Source organism: Peromyscus maniculatus, chromosome 20, assembly GCF_049852395.1.
Source record: "Peromyscus maniculatus bairdii isolate BWxNUB_F1_BW_parent chromosome 20, HU_Pman_BW_mat_3.1, whole genome shotgun sequence".
Lineage (NCBI taxonomy): Eukaryota > Metazoa > Chordata > Mammalia > Rodentia > Cricetidae > Peromyscus > Peromyscus maniculatus.
Window position 1 is genome coordinate 68,627,802 of NC_134871.1, and position 17,809 is coordinate 68,645,610.

General features: G+C 49.1%; 2 protein-coding genes across 2 annotated transcripts; one reads left to right on the forward strand and one right to left on the reverse strand.

Moving 5' to 3' along the window:
- Positions 1-3,925: 3,925 nt before the first annotated feature.
- Positions 3,926-7,040, reverse strand: Tuba1b (tubulin alpha 1b). Its single transcript, XM_076556730.1, has 4 exons — positions 6,885-7,040; positions 5,452-5,674; positions 5,175-5,323; positions 3,926-5,077 (listed from the first exon to the last, which is right to left on the reverse strand). Exons 1-4 carry the CDS (start codon positions 6,885-6,887, stop codon positions 4,097-4,099), a joined length of 1,356 nt encoding a protein of 451 aa, XP_076412845.1. The 5' UTR covers positions 6,888-7,040; the 3' UTR covers positions 3,926-4,096.
- LOC107400885 (uncharacterized) lies at positions 6,984-14,462 on the forward strand. Its single transcript, XM_076555690.1, has 3 exons — positions 6,984-7,048; positions 7,110-7,403; positions 13,852-14,462. Exons 1-3 carry the CDS (start codon positions 6,984-6,986, stop codon positions 13,973-13,975), a joined length of 483 nt encoding a protein of 160 aa, XP_076411805.1. The 3' UTR covers positions 13,976-14,462.
- Positions 14,463-17,809: the final 3,347 nt, after the last annotated feature.

The window sequence follows — 17,809 nt, forward strand, 5'->3', positions numbered from 1 at the left end:
CAGACCCCTATTTACTTCTTATACCCAACTGAGATATCTTCCAACCCCTCAAAGGGATTTCTGCCTCCTCTGAGTTTCAAAAGCAGAACTGAGCAGCAAACATCCATGTTGTGTACTGTCATAATACTCCCTGTGCAGGTCTCAACTGTTCTTCCCGCCTTATATCGAATGCTTAACCTTACAAGCATGTACCAACCAAGTCCTTTTCTTTAAATGATGATATCAAAAACCTCCTGTTTAGATTATCCTCATTGTCATTTTATATTTGTTTCAGCACAAGAGTGCCTGCTTGGTATGCATGAGGCCCTGAATTTCGTCCTCAGTACCAATAAAAAAGACAAAGAAGAGCTGGGAATGTAGCTCTCTTGTTAGAAGGGTTGCCTAAAAGCTAGTATAAGGCCCTGGGAAGTACAAAAAAACCAAACACACACACACACACACACACACACACACACACACACAATTGTAAACATGACTCTGCCTTTTTGTTGTTTTTTGTTTTGTATGTTTGTGTATTTTGAGACAGGGTTTCTCTGTGTAACAACTCTGGCTGTCCTAGAACTCACCGTGTAAACCAAGCTGACCTCAAACTCACACGAGATTCACCTGCCTCTGCCTCCCGAGTGCTGGGATCAAAGGCGTGTGCCACCGCTGCCCCGTGACTCCGCCTTCCTTATTTAAGGTTTTCATTCTGAACACATGAACACAGTAGCATACAGCAAGCTGTCGGTTGGGCGTGGCTTGTGGACCAGGTGGCGGAGAGGAGGAAGCTAGTCTTAGCAACATACTGACAGAAGTAGCAGCAGCGAGATGATCCTCGGTGATTATTACTTTGTATCATTATTGAGTTTATGTAATGTAGCAACATTCTCTCCCTAGTTTATGTGGACCCCAAGGCCGTGCTTTTCAATTGTCCTGGAGGAGGGGTGGAGGTTGGAGCTCGCCTCTTGGGTGTGGCGTTGCCTCTGGCTGCCTGAGTCACAGTGACCTAATACCGGGCACAGCTCCCTCCACTAATTGTCAGAACAAACTGACAAGCCTGGGAATGCTAGGGATGCCTGTCAGTCACTTCCTGTTTGTTGCATTTTTTTGAGTCTTAGCTCCAAGGTGATGGCAAGGGCAGAGTTCACACAGCTCAGCTCGGAGCTCCTGGAGGGAGAACTCCTTGTCGGTGGTGCCATCTGCAGGGCATTAAGGAATTTGCTAGGCATTTTATGGGATTGGGAGGGGTCAGTGCCATCTCAGGCTAAAATATTCTTCCTGCCTTCCTCCATTAATTCTTTTACTCTGAGTCTCTACCCTGGATCACAGCATGGATTCCCCCTCAGGCTGAAAGACTGATATTCCCTCTGCTCTCTTAACAGGCAGTATTTAAGGCAGATCACAAAGCTGTGGTATCATTGCCTTTCTTCCTTGCCAATTAAATCTGTCATCTGTAAGATGAAGAACCACCTGGAGTCTTCCCAATTTAATACTGACCTCAAGAAGGGGAAGAATGCTAAGCTCTGGATGCATTTTAGCATTGTGTGTTTTCTGTTGTTGTGGTGTGTTTTTTTGTTTTTTGTTTTTTTTTTTTCCCCCTGAGACAAATTTTCTCTGTGTGGCTTTGGAGCCCTCCCTGGAACTCGCTCTATAGACCAGGCTGGCCTCGAACTCACAGAGATCCGCCTGGCTCTGCCTCCCGAGTGCTGGGATTAAAGGCGTGCGACACCACGGCCCTGCCTGTTGTTTTTTTGTTTTGTTTTGTTTTGGCAAATATTTTGGCCAATGAGATGTCAAGTTAGATCATCTAAGTGTGATCCCCAGAATCCATACGGTCGAAGGAGGGAACTATTTCCTGCTCCGCTCGTAAGCTTCCAGGACCAACAGGGTCTGTCTCTACTTGTTAACTCCTACGAACAAGGCGTGGTTATGAGAATCTGTAGTGCAAATGAATAAACGGGCCCAGAAGGTCTTGGGCTTCGTGACAGAACAAGAGTCAAGTCTCTCTGATCCCTAGGGATAGGCCTCTGGGACTCACCTCTGATCCCTAGGGATAGGCCTCTGGGACTCACCTTCTCTGATCCCTAGGGATAGGTCTTTGGGACTCACCTTCTCTAGAAGTGCTTATGGAGGACCAGGGCTGTAAGGAATGTGTGTGTGTTATAAAATGTTGAAGTTTATGTTGACTAAACAGTAAAGATCCTAAGATGGCCACATGCAGTTGTACTTGCCTGTAATGCTAAGATTTGGGAAGCTGAGTCAGAAGGATAAAGTTAAAGATCGGCCTAAGAAGGATAAAGTTAAAAAAGTTGGCCTAAGAGGGGGATCACCCTGATTTCTTCTTTGTAGAGCCTTCAGTACACCACAGGCTTTACCAGGTACTGCACCTTGAACAACTTCTGATCCCGGCCTCCACCCTGTGAGTGCTGAGAGTTTAGGCCTCAGCCCCCATGCCAGGTGGAGTTCAGAGCTAGGGATCGAACTCAGGGTTTCGTGCACACTAGGCAGACACCTACCAAACCGAGCTACAAACACAGGCCTGCAATCCCTAAATTTGTTGTTTTGAGACAGGCTCTGTGCAGTCCTGTCTGTCCTGGAACTCAGTGTGAAAGAGGCCTGCCTTGAAATCGGAAATTCACCTGCCTCTGCCTTTTGCGTGCTGAGATTAAAGGTTTGCAGCACCACCCTGACACAATCCCCCTTGTAAAAAGATGTGTTCTCTGTACGCATGTGTGGATGTGTATGATCGTACACAAGTGTGAGCATGTGTGGAGGCCAGAGGTCAACTTCAGCGTTTTTCAGTTGTCCACCTCGTTTAGGTTTTTTTAGATTTTTATAGTATGTGAGTGGGTCACGTGAGTGCTGGTGTCAGAAGTCTGAGGGGTTAGTCCTCCCTGGAGCTGCAGTTAGCCAACAGATATGGCTGCTTGGGTGAACTTGGGTCCTCTGAATAAGCACTGTCCTCTCATCTCTGTAGGCCCTACCTTGGTGGTTGTGATAGCACCTCACTGGGATGCGGGGCTTGAGTAGGGTAGACTTGCTGCTTCTCACTCTTGAGGCACTCTTCCTTAACTTACTCAGCCACCGCACCTAGTTTGTGTGGTTTTGTTTTCCATTTTTTCTTGGGACAGGGTCTTCTGTAGCTCAGGCTAGCCTTGTATTCCTGATCCTCCAGCTTTTACTTCTGGCAGAGGTTCGTGTCTTTAATCTCACACTCTGGAGGTGGAAGCAGCCCTGGGCTACAGACTGAGTGGATAGCAAGACCAGCATGGCAATGAGACCATCTCAAAGTGAAAGAGGTGCAGCCTTTGCCCAGCACGTGAGGCCTTTGGCACCATCTCAAGTACAAATTTCCTCACGCTTAGTGGTGTAAATTGAGTCCTAACACTGACACACGTTCCCACTGCCTGCAACGCAACCCTTACCAGGAGACTGGACTATGTATTCTTTGGTTCTTTCTTGGTAAGAGACGACCACTGTTAATTTACACCTCTGGAGACTTGGGCACCAATCATTGAACACAGGTCTTATGTTGTTCCATAGGTCATAATCCTCAAACAGGGCTGTCCATCACCCTCAAGATTGTTCTCAATACACACTTCCCAGTACTGTGTAGCTCCAGCTGGCCTATAACTGTTTTTGCATCCTAAGTGCAGGTATTAAAGGCTTGTACCAAGCCAGCCTCAAGGATCATTGGACATTTTGGTAGTGTGGGGTCTGGGTCACTAACATGTCACATGGACTTTCCCAAGCATCGTGACTTTAGAATAGCACAGTAGTTAGGGAATGCTGTTCACTGTCCAGTGCTCCCCTGACACACAAGCAGCACTCAATCGGTGAGTGATAGTGATTACTACCCCAGGGCATCAAGATTGTAGGATTAAGTAAGGCTGGTCTGGGACACAGGATACTCATACCAAACAAAAAAGTATACAGAAACCAATTTTCTTAAAGCTTTTACTTTGAGACATCATGGAAAACACATACAGGGACACATGGAGAAGACATGATCACAGAATTGAAGGTAACACGGTCAGAAGCATCATCAGTGCTGCCTGTCAGCTAATGTTGAAGTTCTGGGAGTTTGACATGATCCAGGGGTTTACAGGATGCATTAGTATTCCTCTCCTTCTTCCTCACCCTCTCCTTCAACAGAATCCACACCCACTTCCTCATAATCCTTCTCCAGGGCAGCCATGTCCTCACGGGCCTCAGAGAACTCCCCCTCCTCCATGCCCTCACCCACATACCAGTGCACAAAGGCACGCTTGGCGTACATCAGATCAAACTTGTGATCTAGGCGAGCCCAGGCCTCAGCGATGGCTGTGGTGTTGCTCAGCATGCACACAGCCCTCTGGACCTTGGCCAGGTCCCCACCAGGTACCACGGTGGGAGGCTGGTAATTAATGCCAACCTTGAAGCCAGTGGGGCACCAATCTACAAACTGGATACTGCGCTTGGTCTTGATGGTGGCAATAGCAGCATTGACATCTTTGGGAACCACATCACCACGGTACAGCAGGCAGCAAGCCATGTATTTACCATGGCGAGGGTCGCATTTCACCATCTGGTTGGCTGGCTCAAAGCAGGCATTGGTGATCTCTGCTACAGAAAGCTGCTCATGGTAGGCTTTCTCAGCAGAGATGACAGGGGCATAGGTGGCCAGAGGGAAGTGGATGCGAGGGTAGGGCACCAGGTTGGTCTGGAATTCTGTCAGGTCAACATTCAGGGCCCCATCAAATCTGAGGGAAGCAGTGATGGAAGACACAATCTGGCTAATAAGGCGGTTAAGGTTAGTGTAGGTTGGGCGCTCAATGTCGAGGTTTCTACGACAGATGTCATAGATGGCCTCGTTGTCTACCATGAAGGCACAATCAGAGTGCTCCAGGGTGGTGTGGGTGGTGAGGATGGAATTGTAGGGCTCAACCACAGCAGTGGAAACCTGGGGGGCTGGGTAGATGGAGAACTCCAGCTTGGACTTCTTTCCGTAATCAACAGAGAGCCGCTCCATCAGCAGGGAGGTGAACCCAGAGCCAGTACCACCACCAAAGCTGTGGAAAACCAAGAAGCCCTGAAGACCCGTGCACTGGTCAGCCTGTAGGAGAAAAGAAAATGTATTGTTGTATTGGCAAGCACACTCAACACCAGAACCCTCTAACTGCATTTTAAATGTACCCATCTATGGCATTTACCAGCTTGCGGATTCGGTCCAAGACAAGGTCAATGATCTCCTTGCCAATGGTGTAGTGGCCCCGGGCATAGTTATTGGCAGCATCCTCCTTGCCTGTGATGAGCTGCTCAGGGTGGAAGAGCTGGCGGTAGGTCCCAGTGCGAACTTCATCTGGAAAAGGAGAAGCAGTCAGCCACCCACCAACAATCCGCACACGCTCACTCACTGTTCGGTGTCCGAAGAGACTCTGAGTCTGTGAGCAGGACAGAATGCCTCAGGGAAGCTCCTGGTCCATTTACCTATAACCGTGGGTTCCAGGTCTACGAACACGGCCCTGGGCACATGCTTGCCAGCGCCTGTCTCACTGAAGAAGGTGTTGAAGGAGTCATCTCCTCCCCCGATGGTCTTGTCACTGGGCATCTGGCCGTCAGGCTGGATGCCATGTTCCAGACAGTAGAGTTCCCAGCAGGCATTGCCGATCTGGACACCAGCCTGGCCAACGTGGATGGAGATGCACTCACGCTGTGGAATGAGAGGAAGGTGGGGGAAAAAAAATTAGCAACGCCAAAAGCAGCTGGTGTTCTAGCTCACAGGCACAACGTGACCTTAAAACTCGCAAGCATTTCTTTATTTAAAGCAAAAAAAAAAAAACAAAAAAAAAAAACAAAAAAACAGCCGATTTCCCCTTTTCACACCTAGGAGTTCTTAGTCATACTTCCTCTTTTTAAAAACCAAGACACCCTCCGTCCTCCGAGTTCTCCTTCTGCCTTGTGTCCCGATTTCCGGACAGCTCTAGGCAGAGGAAGCGGGTGGCTGAGCAGTGAGGGGAGATGTCTCGCTGCAGCAGGGACAAGGGGCAGGGCTCTGCCGAACCAGACAAACGAGCCAGGAGAGCAGGCAGCCAGGCGCCCGGGAGGCTGCTGGTGGGCACCGAGCTCAGCTCCTCCACCTCTGCTCCGGTCCGGCAGGAGATGATCAACCGCCCAGGTCCCATTTCTGTTCCCCAGAAAACCCTGCAGTGTGGCCCCCTGGCCCCCCATAAATTCCTAACTCGAGACCGCTGGGACTCCATGCTGTGGGCGAGTTGCGCATGGTGGAATGCAGTTGAGGAAACCCTCCCCATATTCCTCATTCCCTTCGTTAAAAGCAAAAGGAAGGTCAAGGCTGAGGTTGTACCTCGGCAGCTTAGAATGCGAGGGCCTGGGTTCGTCCCCCGCCCCGCCACCCCCAAACCCACAGGTCCAGGGAGACACACCCTGAACGGAGGAAACCCGCAGTGCCCCAGCGCGCACGCGCACTCTGCAGAGGCGGTTCCCGCCGCGCACTGGCGCGCACTGGCGGCGGCGGCGGGAACCTAACGGTCGCGCATGCGTCCTTTGTCCCCGGCGCCTTCCCGCCCCCGCCCTTTGGCGCCGAAGAGGAAGTGAGGGCGGGGAAGAGGCTCGGTGCTCGCGCCCGCGCAGCCGAGCGTGGGGGAAGGGCCCGCGGGCGGGAAGGCTGGGGTCGGAGAGCGCCATGCCGCAGCTCCTGCACCGATACGGATGCAGACCCGGAGTCCGGGAGGATCCGGGGGCGCCCCTTCCCGCACGCCCCCCCCAACGCCAGACCCCGGGCGTCGCCCCGCAGCCTGGGCCCCACGCTCTCCGGTTCGCACACGCCCGGGCCCCGGGGGCCCCAGCGAGCCGCCCTCCCGTCCCCTCCCGCTCCCCCTGCCCACACCCGATGCGCTCACCATGGTAGTAGCTACGGGTTAGAAGGCGAGGGTGAGAGAAGCAGAACACCGGGTCCCGGTTACCGTTCCCGACAGCTAAGAGTCGAGGTAAGTAACGCAATGAGGCAGAGGCGGCGGCGCGGGCGCCTCTTAAGTAGCCGCCGGGGCGGGGCGGGCGCGGCCGGGTGGCCACGGTCCCTCCCCCGGCCAGCCGCGTCCATTGGGCGCCCGGCCTGACCGCCGCAGAGGCGGGCTCGGCTCGCAGCCTCCTCCCCGCCGGGTGCTCGCCGGGGCGGGGCCGCCGCCGGGGCGCGCGCCGCCGGGGCTGCGGACTGGGGCGCGCCGCTGCAATGCGGAGCGGGAGCTGGGAGCGGGCGCGGGCGCTGCGGCAGGGGGAGCGGGCCTGGGGGCCCCCGGGAGGCTGCTCCCGCGATCTGGGCGGACCCCGGGCCTGAGAGGTCCGCAGGGGTTCAAGGGGAAGCACCCTAGAAGGCAGGAACGTGTGGTCCCGGTAGCTCAGCCCATTATTATCCGGGATGCGTGAGTTTTGCCTTTTCTCCTCGCTTCCTTTAAAGGCTGTGCGTTCCCTGCTTACCTGCTACTGTGAGGGCCCTTGATAAAGCCCGGCAGCTACCCTTGGTGTACTGTGATGGCTCCTTCTCGAAACTAAAGGGAGCCCCAAGTGCTGGAAGCAACTTGAATCATCCAAATGTTAAAATAAGGACCGGCTAGGCCCCATCTTTAGCCTTAAGCTACCAACTTGATGGAGAAGCCCTAAATCTTTCAAAAAGATTTTTAAAACATTTGAAACGGTAGCTAAATTTGAAGGAGTGAGGAACTAGAAGGAAAATGTCTCATCCAATATAGAGAGCGAGGATTTCTTGTGCTATACAAATTTTCTTAAAGGATTGGATTGCTTGGCGTTGTGTTGTGTGCTATGATGACCAGATTATAGTCAATCAACTACCACTGACCATAGGAATTCGTAACGTGGTTAGGGCTAACATGTGGCTTTGAATTCGCCCTCACGGAACAGATCGCAATTACTAAACTATTCAAAATGTCTTCCTGGCAGTGGCAGCCCGGAACACAGCCCTTGCCGGCCGACAACTCCCCCTTTCAGAGCCGCGGGCGCCTCTTAGTCAGGTGCCCTGGGATTCCTGACACAGTGCAGCCCAGGCGAATTCCAAGAGTCCCAGTAAAGGAATGCCTCAGCCAGTTAATTAGGAGAAAGCAGACACCTGATCTGAGGGGCTAGGGTTAGAAGAGGAAGGCCGGAAGCGCTTCAGCAGCAACTATGTAGGTAATTCCGGGGGCCTTTTGGAGTTACATTGTTTAAAAGAGGTGATCTGGGCTGAGGAAATCGCTCAATTAGGACCTGAGTTTGATTCTCCAGAACCCGAGGGGGAAAAAAAAACCCCATCATGGTGGCTTCTGCTTGTATTGCTCGTGCTGCAGAACTGGCAGACCCCTGAAGCTTAGTGGCTAGCCAGGCAGGCCTTTCTGGGCTAATTCCAGGTCAGTGAAACCATGTATCAAAAGCAAACAAGGGGGGAACAAAAATATACCCACCCATAAATATGTAAATGTGATAAATTTAAAACAAAACCAAAAAACCCTAAAAATTGATCACATGCATGCTCACACACATGTGCTCACCCATGTGCCCATGTAGGTGATGCTCAGCCTTAGCTTACGCTTGTCCCATTAGCTCTTATAACTTAAATTAGCCTGTTTCTCTTCATCTACGGTTTGCCTTGGGGCTTTTTACCTTTCTCCCCTCCTGTATGTCCTACTCTGTGTCTGGCTGGCCCTGGACAGCCCCCTTTCTTTCTCCACCGTCTTCTCTCTTGTTTTCTCTCCTCTCTCCTATTTGTTCTCCCTGCCTGCCAGCCCTACCTGTCCCTCTCCTGCCTAGCTATTGGCCATTCAGCTTTTTATTGGAACAATCAGGTGCCTTAGGCAAGCACAGTAAAACAGCAACACATCTTTACATAATTAAACAAATGCAGCATAAACAAACGTAACACACCGTTATATACCTAAAGTAATATTCCACAACAGGCAGGGCATGTGCAGCTGCCACGTGTGGAGGATAGAGGACAACTTTTGGGAGACAGTTCTCTCCTTCCACGTTTCTGTGTCCCAGGAATCAGATTCAGGTCATCAGAATTCTGAAGCAAATGCTTGACCCTCTGAACCATCTTAACCAAGACAAACTTGTTGTTGTTTTTGGAAACAGTGTTTCTCTGTGTAGCCCTGGATGTCCTGGAACTTGCTCTGTAGACCAGACTGGCCTCAAACTCACAAAGATCCACCTGCCTCTGCCTCCCAAGTGCTGGGACTAAGGCAGGCACCATCATCACCCGGCTCGAAGACAAACTTTTTAAACAACTTTTTATTATATTTATTTATCTGTGCATATGTGGTGTGTGCCGCAGAGCACATATGGAGGTCCTAGGACAAATTGCAGGAATCCGCTGTCTCCTCTACCTTGTAGGGCCCAGGGATCCAACTCAAGTTAGGTTTGGCAGCAGATGCTGTTAGGTTTGGCAGATGGCACCTGCTGAGCATCCTGTGCCACATCCAACATGGCCCCAGGGTCAGACCTGACTGGGGCGGAGAGGGAATGAAGACAAGACATACATAGACAGGAAGCTGTGATGGGGTGGTGTGGGCTCGTCTAGAGAAACGAACGGCAGCCTCTGGAAGCTAAGCGTGTTTGTTATGTCGAGTTGAACAGAGAAGTGGGGTTATCAAGTACAGAGGACGTGGGGCAGGGCCTACGGTGTCCAGCTGGGTCCAGGAGAGGGCTTAGCTGATCTCACAGGAGCAGTGTCTGTAGGGGAGCAGGCTTCAGGACATAAATACAAGGGTGGAAGAAGCTGTCTGGACATTTTCTGCACACACACACACAAACACTGGGACCCGGTCCTCTGAGGAAGACTTTGCTTTGCCTCTGGACCTCACTCCAGGGTGAAGATCTATTCCATAGACCTGAGGCTCTGTAGTCCTTGACTTGGCCTTACGCATGTCATTAGCACGGATTCACTGAGGACTTGCTCCATTTTCTAGAGTCCTGTGTTACGCATGTATGTAATCCTGAGCATGAATTTCTCTATCTTAATGGTGTTGTTTATGATGTTTTTAGGAAGGGAATATAATTTCTGTGTAAAGTTTCTATGTAGGGGGGCTGGAGAGATGGCTCATCAGTTAAGAGCACTGGCTGCTCTTTTAGACGACCCAGGTTCAATTCCCAGCACCCACACGGCAGCTCACAACTGTCTGTAACTCCAGTTCCAGACTCCAACACCCTCACACAGATATACATGCAGGCAAAACACCATAAAAAGAAATTAAAACATTTAAAAAAAGAAGAAAGAAAGAAAGAAAGGAAAAGTTTCTATGTAGGACAGTCTCCAGTCAACTGTATAGAACTTCTGACGCAGTCAAGTGCGTGTCGGGAAGGACGAGGGCTCTTTGCTGTATCCCTCCAACCTCGTCCTGTCTCCTCTCCTCAACAGTGATGGTGTAAAAATAACAGGGTGGATATAGCAGTAAGAATTCCAGTTCATATTAACTTGTTACCTTCGTGAGATTTGGTGAAGCCTTCACCCATTGCTTCCTACGGACAACAAACTTACACTGTTAATAATGTGGTGCATTTTGTAGAGGTGTGTAAATGCACGTGCATGCCTTCCACCTGAATCTTGCATGCAGATGAACTTCTTTCATTTTTTTCCACCTTTGGATTTTTTTTTTGGTTTTTTTTTCGAGACAGGGTTTCTCTGTGTAGCTTTGCACCTTTCCTGGGACTTACTTGGTAGCCCAGGCTGGCCTCGAACTCACAGAGATCTGCCTGCCTCTGCCTCCCGAGTGCTGGGATTAAAGGCGTGCGCCACCACTGCTCGGCTCACCTTTGGATTTTTTTAAAAAAATTTTTTTGGCTTTTCCAGACAGGGTTTCCCTGTGTAGTTTTGGTGTCTGTCCTGGATCTTACTCTGTAGACCAGGCTGGGCTTGAACTCAGAGAGATCCGCCTGGATCTGCCTCCTGAGTGCTGGGGTTAAAGGCGTGCGCCACCACCACCCAGCATTCACCTTTGGATTTTTTGAGAAAGGATCTTGAACTGCAAATAAGTGGACTTGGAACTCACTCTGTTTTCCAAGCTAGCCTTGAACTCTGGTCTTCCTGCACTAGTGTCCCAAGCGCTAGGGTTACAGGGATGACCCACCACCCCTGGTTGCCTCGCTTCCCCTTACTTCTCTTCTTCCTCTTCTCATCAGGGGTGGTTCTAGGAATTGAACCCAAGGATTGATGCATGCTAGGCAAGTGCTTTACCACTAGAACTCACTGAAGAGCCCAGGCTGGCCCTAAACTGTTGGCATTCATCTACCTGAAACTTTCAAGTATTGGTATGAGCTAGCATTCCCAGCTTCATTAACTTTCATTTTTGGAGACAAGGTCTCTAGCCCAGTCTGGCCTCAAATTCCCTACACAGCCAAGGATAATACTAAACTGCCAATCATCCTGCCTCCACCTTTTGATTGATAAGATTACAGGTGCAGACCACCACGGTGCTGGGGATTGAACCAGGGCTTACGATTTCTAGGGCAACAAGCACTCTACTGACTGAGAAATATCTCCAGCCCCTGAGGTGACTTTGTTTAGTTTTTGATTTTTGGTTTTCAAGACAGGGTTTCTCTGTGTAGTTCTGACTGTTCTAGAACTCACTCTACAGACCTGGCTGGCCTCAAACCCAGAGATTTCTGTGCCTTTGTCTCTTAAGTGCTGGGATTAAATGATCTTTTTTTTTTTTTTTTGGGGGGGGAAACTAAAAGAACTAATAATTTTATTTTCACATGCACAATTAATTATACATTAAAACTGCTGGGGCTAGGCCAGGCGGTGGTGGCTCACGCCTTTAATCCCAGTACTCGGGAGGCAGAGGCAGGCAGATCTCTGTGAGTTTGAGGCCAGCCTGGGCTACAGAGTGAGTTCCAGGAAAGGTACAAGGCAATACAAAGAAACCCTGTCTCAAAAAAACAAACAAACAAACAAAAAACAAAAACCTGCTGGTGCCCAAATAGGCAGTGGTGGCACAACACTTAGGAGGCGGAGGCAGGCGGATCTCTGAGGCTGTCCGGTCTATAGAGCAAGTTCCAGGATAGCCAGGACTACACAGAGAAACTTATCTCAAAAAAAACCAAAAACCTGCTGGGGCTGGAGAGTTGACTTAGTTAAGAGCACTTGTTGCTCTTGCAGAGGATCCAGGCTCAGTTCCCAGCATTCACATAGTGGCTCACAATAGTCTGCAACTCTAGTTCCAGGAGATCTGGTGCCCTCTGACCTCCAAGAGCATCAGGCGTGCACGTGGTACACAAACAGTCATGCAGACAAAACGCGCAAATACATAAACACATGGAAACTGCATTCTTTATCCGACTTCCCCCTCCAAAACCCTTCTCTTTGACAGGAAGAGGGAGCATGTCCTCCTTGTCATACTACTGAAATCACTTAGGCACAGCATCATGATCCACGGGTGGAAAGGAAGAGAAAACGTAAGACAGAGCAGTGCCACCACTGCCTCCCTTATGTCCGGCTGAGTCATCCCTGGCCAAGTGAGTACCATCTGTGGCAAGTGGGAGGGGCTAGCTACACACTTTTAATCTCAGTTTCTTAGAAGGCTGCGGCAGGAAGATAATAAGTTTGAGACCAGCCTTGGGGACACAGTGAGCACCTGTTTCTCAAAATGAATGGGGGTGGTGGTCCTTACAGGAGCATCACTATCAGGGAGGGACAACGTTATCAGAAACCCTGCCCCCATGGCTTGTTTTTTATATCCCATTGGTCAGAGCCAGGTTCAGTTCTGAAGGAGGAGGCTAGGAAGGCAAGTGTTGGGAGCGGAAAGGTTTGCTCTGATTTACCCCTGGGAACGAGCACTGAGTACCTTTCTCTCAGCTGGAAAGAGTGGGAGAAAGGACACCCTAGATGCTTACTGTGGCTTAGGCTTGAGTGTCCCCCAGACGCCCCAGTGCTGAAGGCATGATCCCCAGCAGTGCACTATTGGGCGGTAGGAACTAGAGGAAGGAATATCAGTCATTGGGGGCATATCTTTGAAGTGGACACTAGGATATGACCCATTGTCTTCCTGTCTTTCACTTCCTGGCTGCCGTGAGCTACATCTGCTAGGCACTCCAAACATTGATGGACTGACTGATGCAGTTGCGTCAGTGAAAAGGTTACCCCAGTATAGGAGAAAGTCCCACAAAAGCTGCATCCCTGGAGTTCCCTGCACACTTTGCATGTGTACCCCCCAACACACACACACATTCTAAATAAATGTTTAAAAAATAAAATATAGTTGAAGTAAAATGCACCGGCCCAGGAAATGGCTCAGCAGGCAGAATCTGCTGCACAGTGGTGAGGACATAACTTTGATGCCCAGTAACCACATAAAAGCTGGGTCTGGCAGTGTGGGAAGCAGGAACGGGGGAGAAGTACCCCTGGTGCTCTCTGAGTAGCCACGCTAGCCGCGTCTAGGAGCTCTAGGCTCAGTGAGAGACCTTGCCTAAAAACTAAGGTGGAAGGGCTAGAGCTACGGCGCAGCGGTTGAGAAAACCCGAGTTGGGGTCCCCCACCTCTACCAGGTGCCTCACAACTGCCTGTTAACTCAGCTCCAGGGGATCCAATGCCTCTGGCCTCCGGGCACCTGCATTCATGGGTGTACACACCAGGGACACATGCATTCACAGAATTTAAAAAATAAGTAAAAAGAAAGGTAGAGGATGGGCGTGGTGGCACATACCTTTAATCCTATCACTCGGGAGGCAGAGGCAGGCAGATCTCTGTGAGTTCGAGGCCAGCCTGGTCTACAGAGTGAGTTCCAGGACAGCCAGGGCTACATAATGAAACCCTATCTCAGAAACAAACAACAAAAAGGAAAAGAGTTTCTAACACATACATCTCTTCTCTTTTTTCTTTCCTAGAATGTGGGGCAATGACGGCCATGATGATAAACATCATGTCATATGGTACGGTGGAGGAAAGTGGGATCTAGGTCCCTGTGACATCGCGGAGCTACATGAGCCTGGGACTGCTTCATCAGTTTGAACACGTTAATGATAAACTCCTTTAATCCCAGCACTCGGGAGGCAGAGCCAGGCGGATCTCTGTGAGTTCGAGGCCAGCCTGGACTACAGAGTGAGTTCCAGGACAGGTGCAAAGCTACACAGAGAAACCCTGTCTCAAAACAAAACAAAACAAAACAACAACAGCAACAATAATAATAATAAAAACTCCGAGTCACCAATAATGTGTCTGAGTCTCATTAAGGAAGGCGATGAAAGCATTTCCCCTTTGTGTCGTTTAACCCAGCGTGAGCCTGGGTTTGAACTCCACTAATCTCCCTGTGTCTTCTGTTTCCTTCATCTATCCGTTGTGTGAGTCTGAAGCTGTGCTAGCCCGAGTGCTGCTTGGACCTGCCCCTGTGTCTGTGTGCCTGGTGTGTGTCCCTAACAAAGGGCTCTGTTCCCTCTACTGACCAGCACAGACATGGGGAAGGAATGAAGGATGCTTCACAGAAGTCTAGAGTGTTACAAGGGATAAAGTCACTGACCCAGATAACAAACGCTATCAAGCAGTACCCAAGTGCTGCTTCAGCACTTGTGATGGATATTTGTTAATAAAGTTTGCTTTCTAGCCTGGTGGGGTGGGAGGGTCGGGGATGGCTCACACCTTTAATCCCAGCACTCAGGAGGCAGAGGCAGGCGGAGCTCTTGAGTTTGAGGCCAGCCTGGTCTACAGAGTGAGTTCCAGGACAGCCAGGGCTGTTACACAGAGAAACCCTGTCTGGAAAAACAATAAAATTGCTTTCTACTTGCAGTCAGTCTTTCTCTGGACAGCCAGTCCACGGATAATGACACAGATTTATATTGTTAATTATGAAAGCTTGGCCTTTAGCTTAGGCTTGGTCCCAACTTATAACTTAATTACCCTGTTTTTATTAATCTACACTTTGCCACATAGCTTTTTACCTTTTTCCCATTCTGTATGTCCGACATGTTCCGCGTCTCACTGGCGTCCTCTGTGCCTACATTCCTCTTCCAGTTCCTCTCTCTCCTCAGAAGTCCTGCCTGTTCTCTCCTGCATAGCTATTGGTCGTTCAGCTCTTCCTTGAACCAATCACAGTGACACATCTTCACACAGTGTAAGCAATATTCCGCAACATCTGCCTGTGTGCTGTTTTCAGCACTTATTACCATAACACACACACATACACACACCAACACATGTGCATTACCCGTGGGTCAGGGGTGTGGAGGAGTATATAACTGAAGATTTAGGTTATAAAAAGTGATTATATGGAAAATACAAAGCAAGAAAGTTCGCTTGTTACACTGTTCTCTTAAAGGCAGTTTAAACAAACAGGATATCAGGCTTAAGTTTTAAGTGACCCACTCAGGGTGTGTTATAACTCTGGTTGTGAGGTCCAGCAAAGGTTCCACTCTTTTAGAATATAAGAGAGATTTTCATGGAGGCTGGAGAGATGGTTAAGAACACTGTTCTTCCAGAGGACCTGGGTACAATTCCCAGCATCCACATGGCAGCTCAGAACTGTAATTCCAGTTCCAGGGGACCCGACACTCATAGCAAAACATCAATGCACATAACATAAAAAGAAAAATATTTCCATAACACTGTGTTGCCACAGACTACCTACCTCTGAATTCCTCATTACAGAAGAAAATAAAACAGTTTGTTTAGGTATTTGGTGATAGTTCTTTGTGCCATGTACCTGTCATGTCAGCACTTGAGAAAGCAGAAGTAGGAGAATGGATATTAGTTCAAGGCCAGATCGGTTACATAGTAAGTTCTTAGCCAGCCAGAACTGCACAGATGCTTTTGTTTGTTTGTTTTGAGACAAGGTTTCTCTCTATAGCCCTGGCTGTCCTAGAACTCACTATGTAGACCAGGCTAGCCTCAAACTCAGAGATCTACCTGCTTCAGCCTCTCAATTTCTGGGATTAAAGATTAAAGGCATCTTCTCCTACACCCTAGCCTGAGATCTATGCAAAACAAAAACTGAGCTAAAATGCTCAAAACAAACACAAACATAATATTAAATAAAGCATTGTTCAAAAAAAAAAAACTAAACTAATAAAAACTGAGTCGTGGTGGCACATGCCTTTAATTGTAGCACTTGGAAGGTAGAGACAGGCAGATCTCTGTGAGTTTGAGGCCAGCCTGGTCTACAGGGTGAAATCCAGAACAGCCAGGGCTACACAGAGAAACCCTGTCTTGAAAAACAAAAACAAAAAGAGAGAGAGAGATGTTCATTGTTTAAGAGGTTTTTTTTTGGGGTGGTGGTGGGAATGTTTGGAGACAGGGTTTCTCTGTGCAACAACCTTGGCTGTCCTGGAACTTTGTAGACTAGGCTGGTCTCAAACTCACAGAGATACACCTGTCTCTGCCTCTCAAGTGCTGGGATTAAAGGCAAGAGTTGTTTTCTAAATCATTTTCATCTCAATTAGTGACAATATTTTTGGAGAATCTATGAGACCAGTTCTCTCTATGTGTGTGTAAACCCTTTCAGCTACCTAGTCTTTATATGTAACCAATCACCTCAAAACTTACCAACTTAAAACAATTACTTATAGAAAGAACAAGTATGTGTTATTTCTCTTGGTTCCGTGTGGTGTCATCCGGCTTACTCAGCAGCTTCGTCCAACTGGGACGTCTAGAGTGGCAGATATCTTGGCCTTTTGTTTTCTGTTGGACGAGATACAGTGCTTGTCCACATGACCTTTCTTTCTCTCCACATGTTCTTTTATCCATTGTTAATCTAGCTGGAGCTTTTTTGTAGGGTGGCTTGCCTTTAAAAGAAAGAAAACAAAGCCACCAGGCTTCTTAAGGGCTTGACCCGGTTCTGGCACACACACTCTTCTGCCGCTAAGTCACGTGCAGCAAGCACTTAGAAGCTGCTTTTGCTAAAGAATATTGACTCAAGGATAAAGGCACAGCGACAAGTCATTGTCCTACACCTGCAGTCACCTTGGGTTCCAGGAAGAAGCAGAAAGTAAGCCTTTGAAGACGGACCCCCTCCATGAGTCCAAAGCTGCATGCTGGTGCAGAGGTCATCACCTCATAGAAACCCAGGATTCACAGGTTAACAACAAAAGATCAGGTTAGCAGTTTACCAACTGCCTTGCAGGACTGGAGCTGAGAGAGTGATAAACAGGGCCACTCCTGAGCAGTACTCTTAATTCTGCATATCTCTTTCTTCCTGCCCCAGATCTCTGCTTAAAGCAAAGCTTCTGTCCGTACCCTGGAGATGAACTTGGAGCTCTGGACTCACTCTCTGTGCTCCTTTCCCTGAGAGTGATGAAATCTCCTTCCCTGCCTTACACCATTATTTACTGCCTTGATTGTTACACTGGGATGAGTGAGCACGCCTGACTTGTTAGAGCTGCTGGATGAGGTTCCTGCTCTAAAACTCCACTTACAACTTGGGTGAGTCACACGCCTTGGGGCATCCGCCACTAGTGACAAGTAACCCTAAATGCCTGGGAAAGATTAATGGCCCCATACAGATGTTGGGATCACTTTTATTACAGGGACTTTTTCTTTTTTTTCCCCTCTTCAGACATGGTCTCTCACTGTAGCCTTAGCTTTCCTGGAACTCGCTCTGTAGACCAGGCTGGCCTCGAACTCAGAGATCCACCCACTTCTGCCTCCCAAGTGCTGGGATTAAAGGTGTGCGCCACCACCTCCCGGCTGGAAGTATCTTAATTTATGGCTTTCTTGGTTGTGTTACTATAAAAATTTGATGAAAACTCTTACCGTATTGGAACGTGGTATTCGGGGTAACCTGAATCCATATTCCAGTGCAATGGTGGACCGTATTTGGCTTCCAGAATAAACTCTTACTCTCTGGGTTGTTCTTGT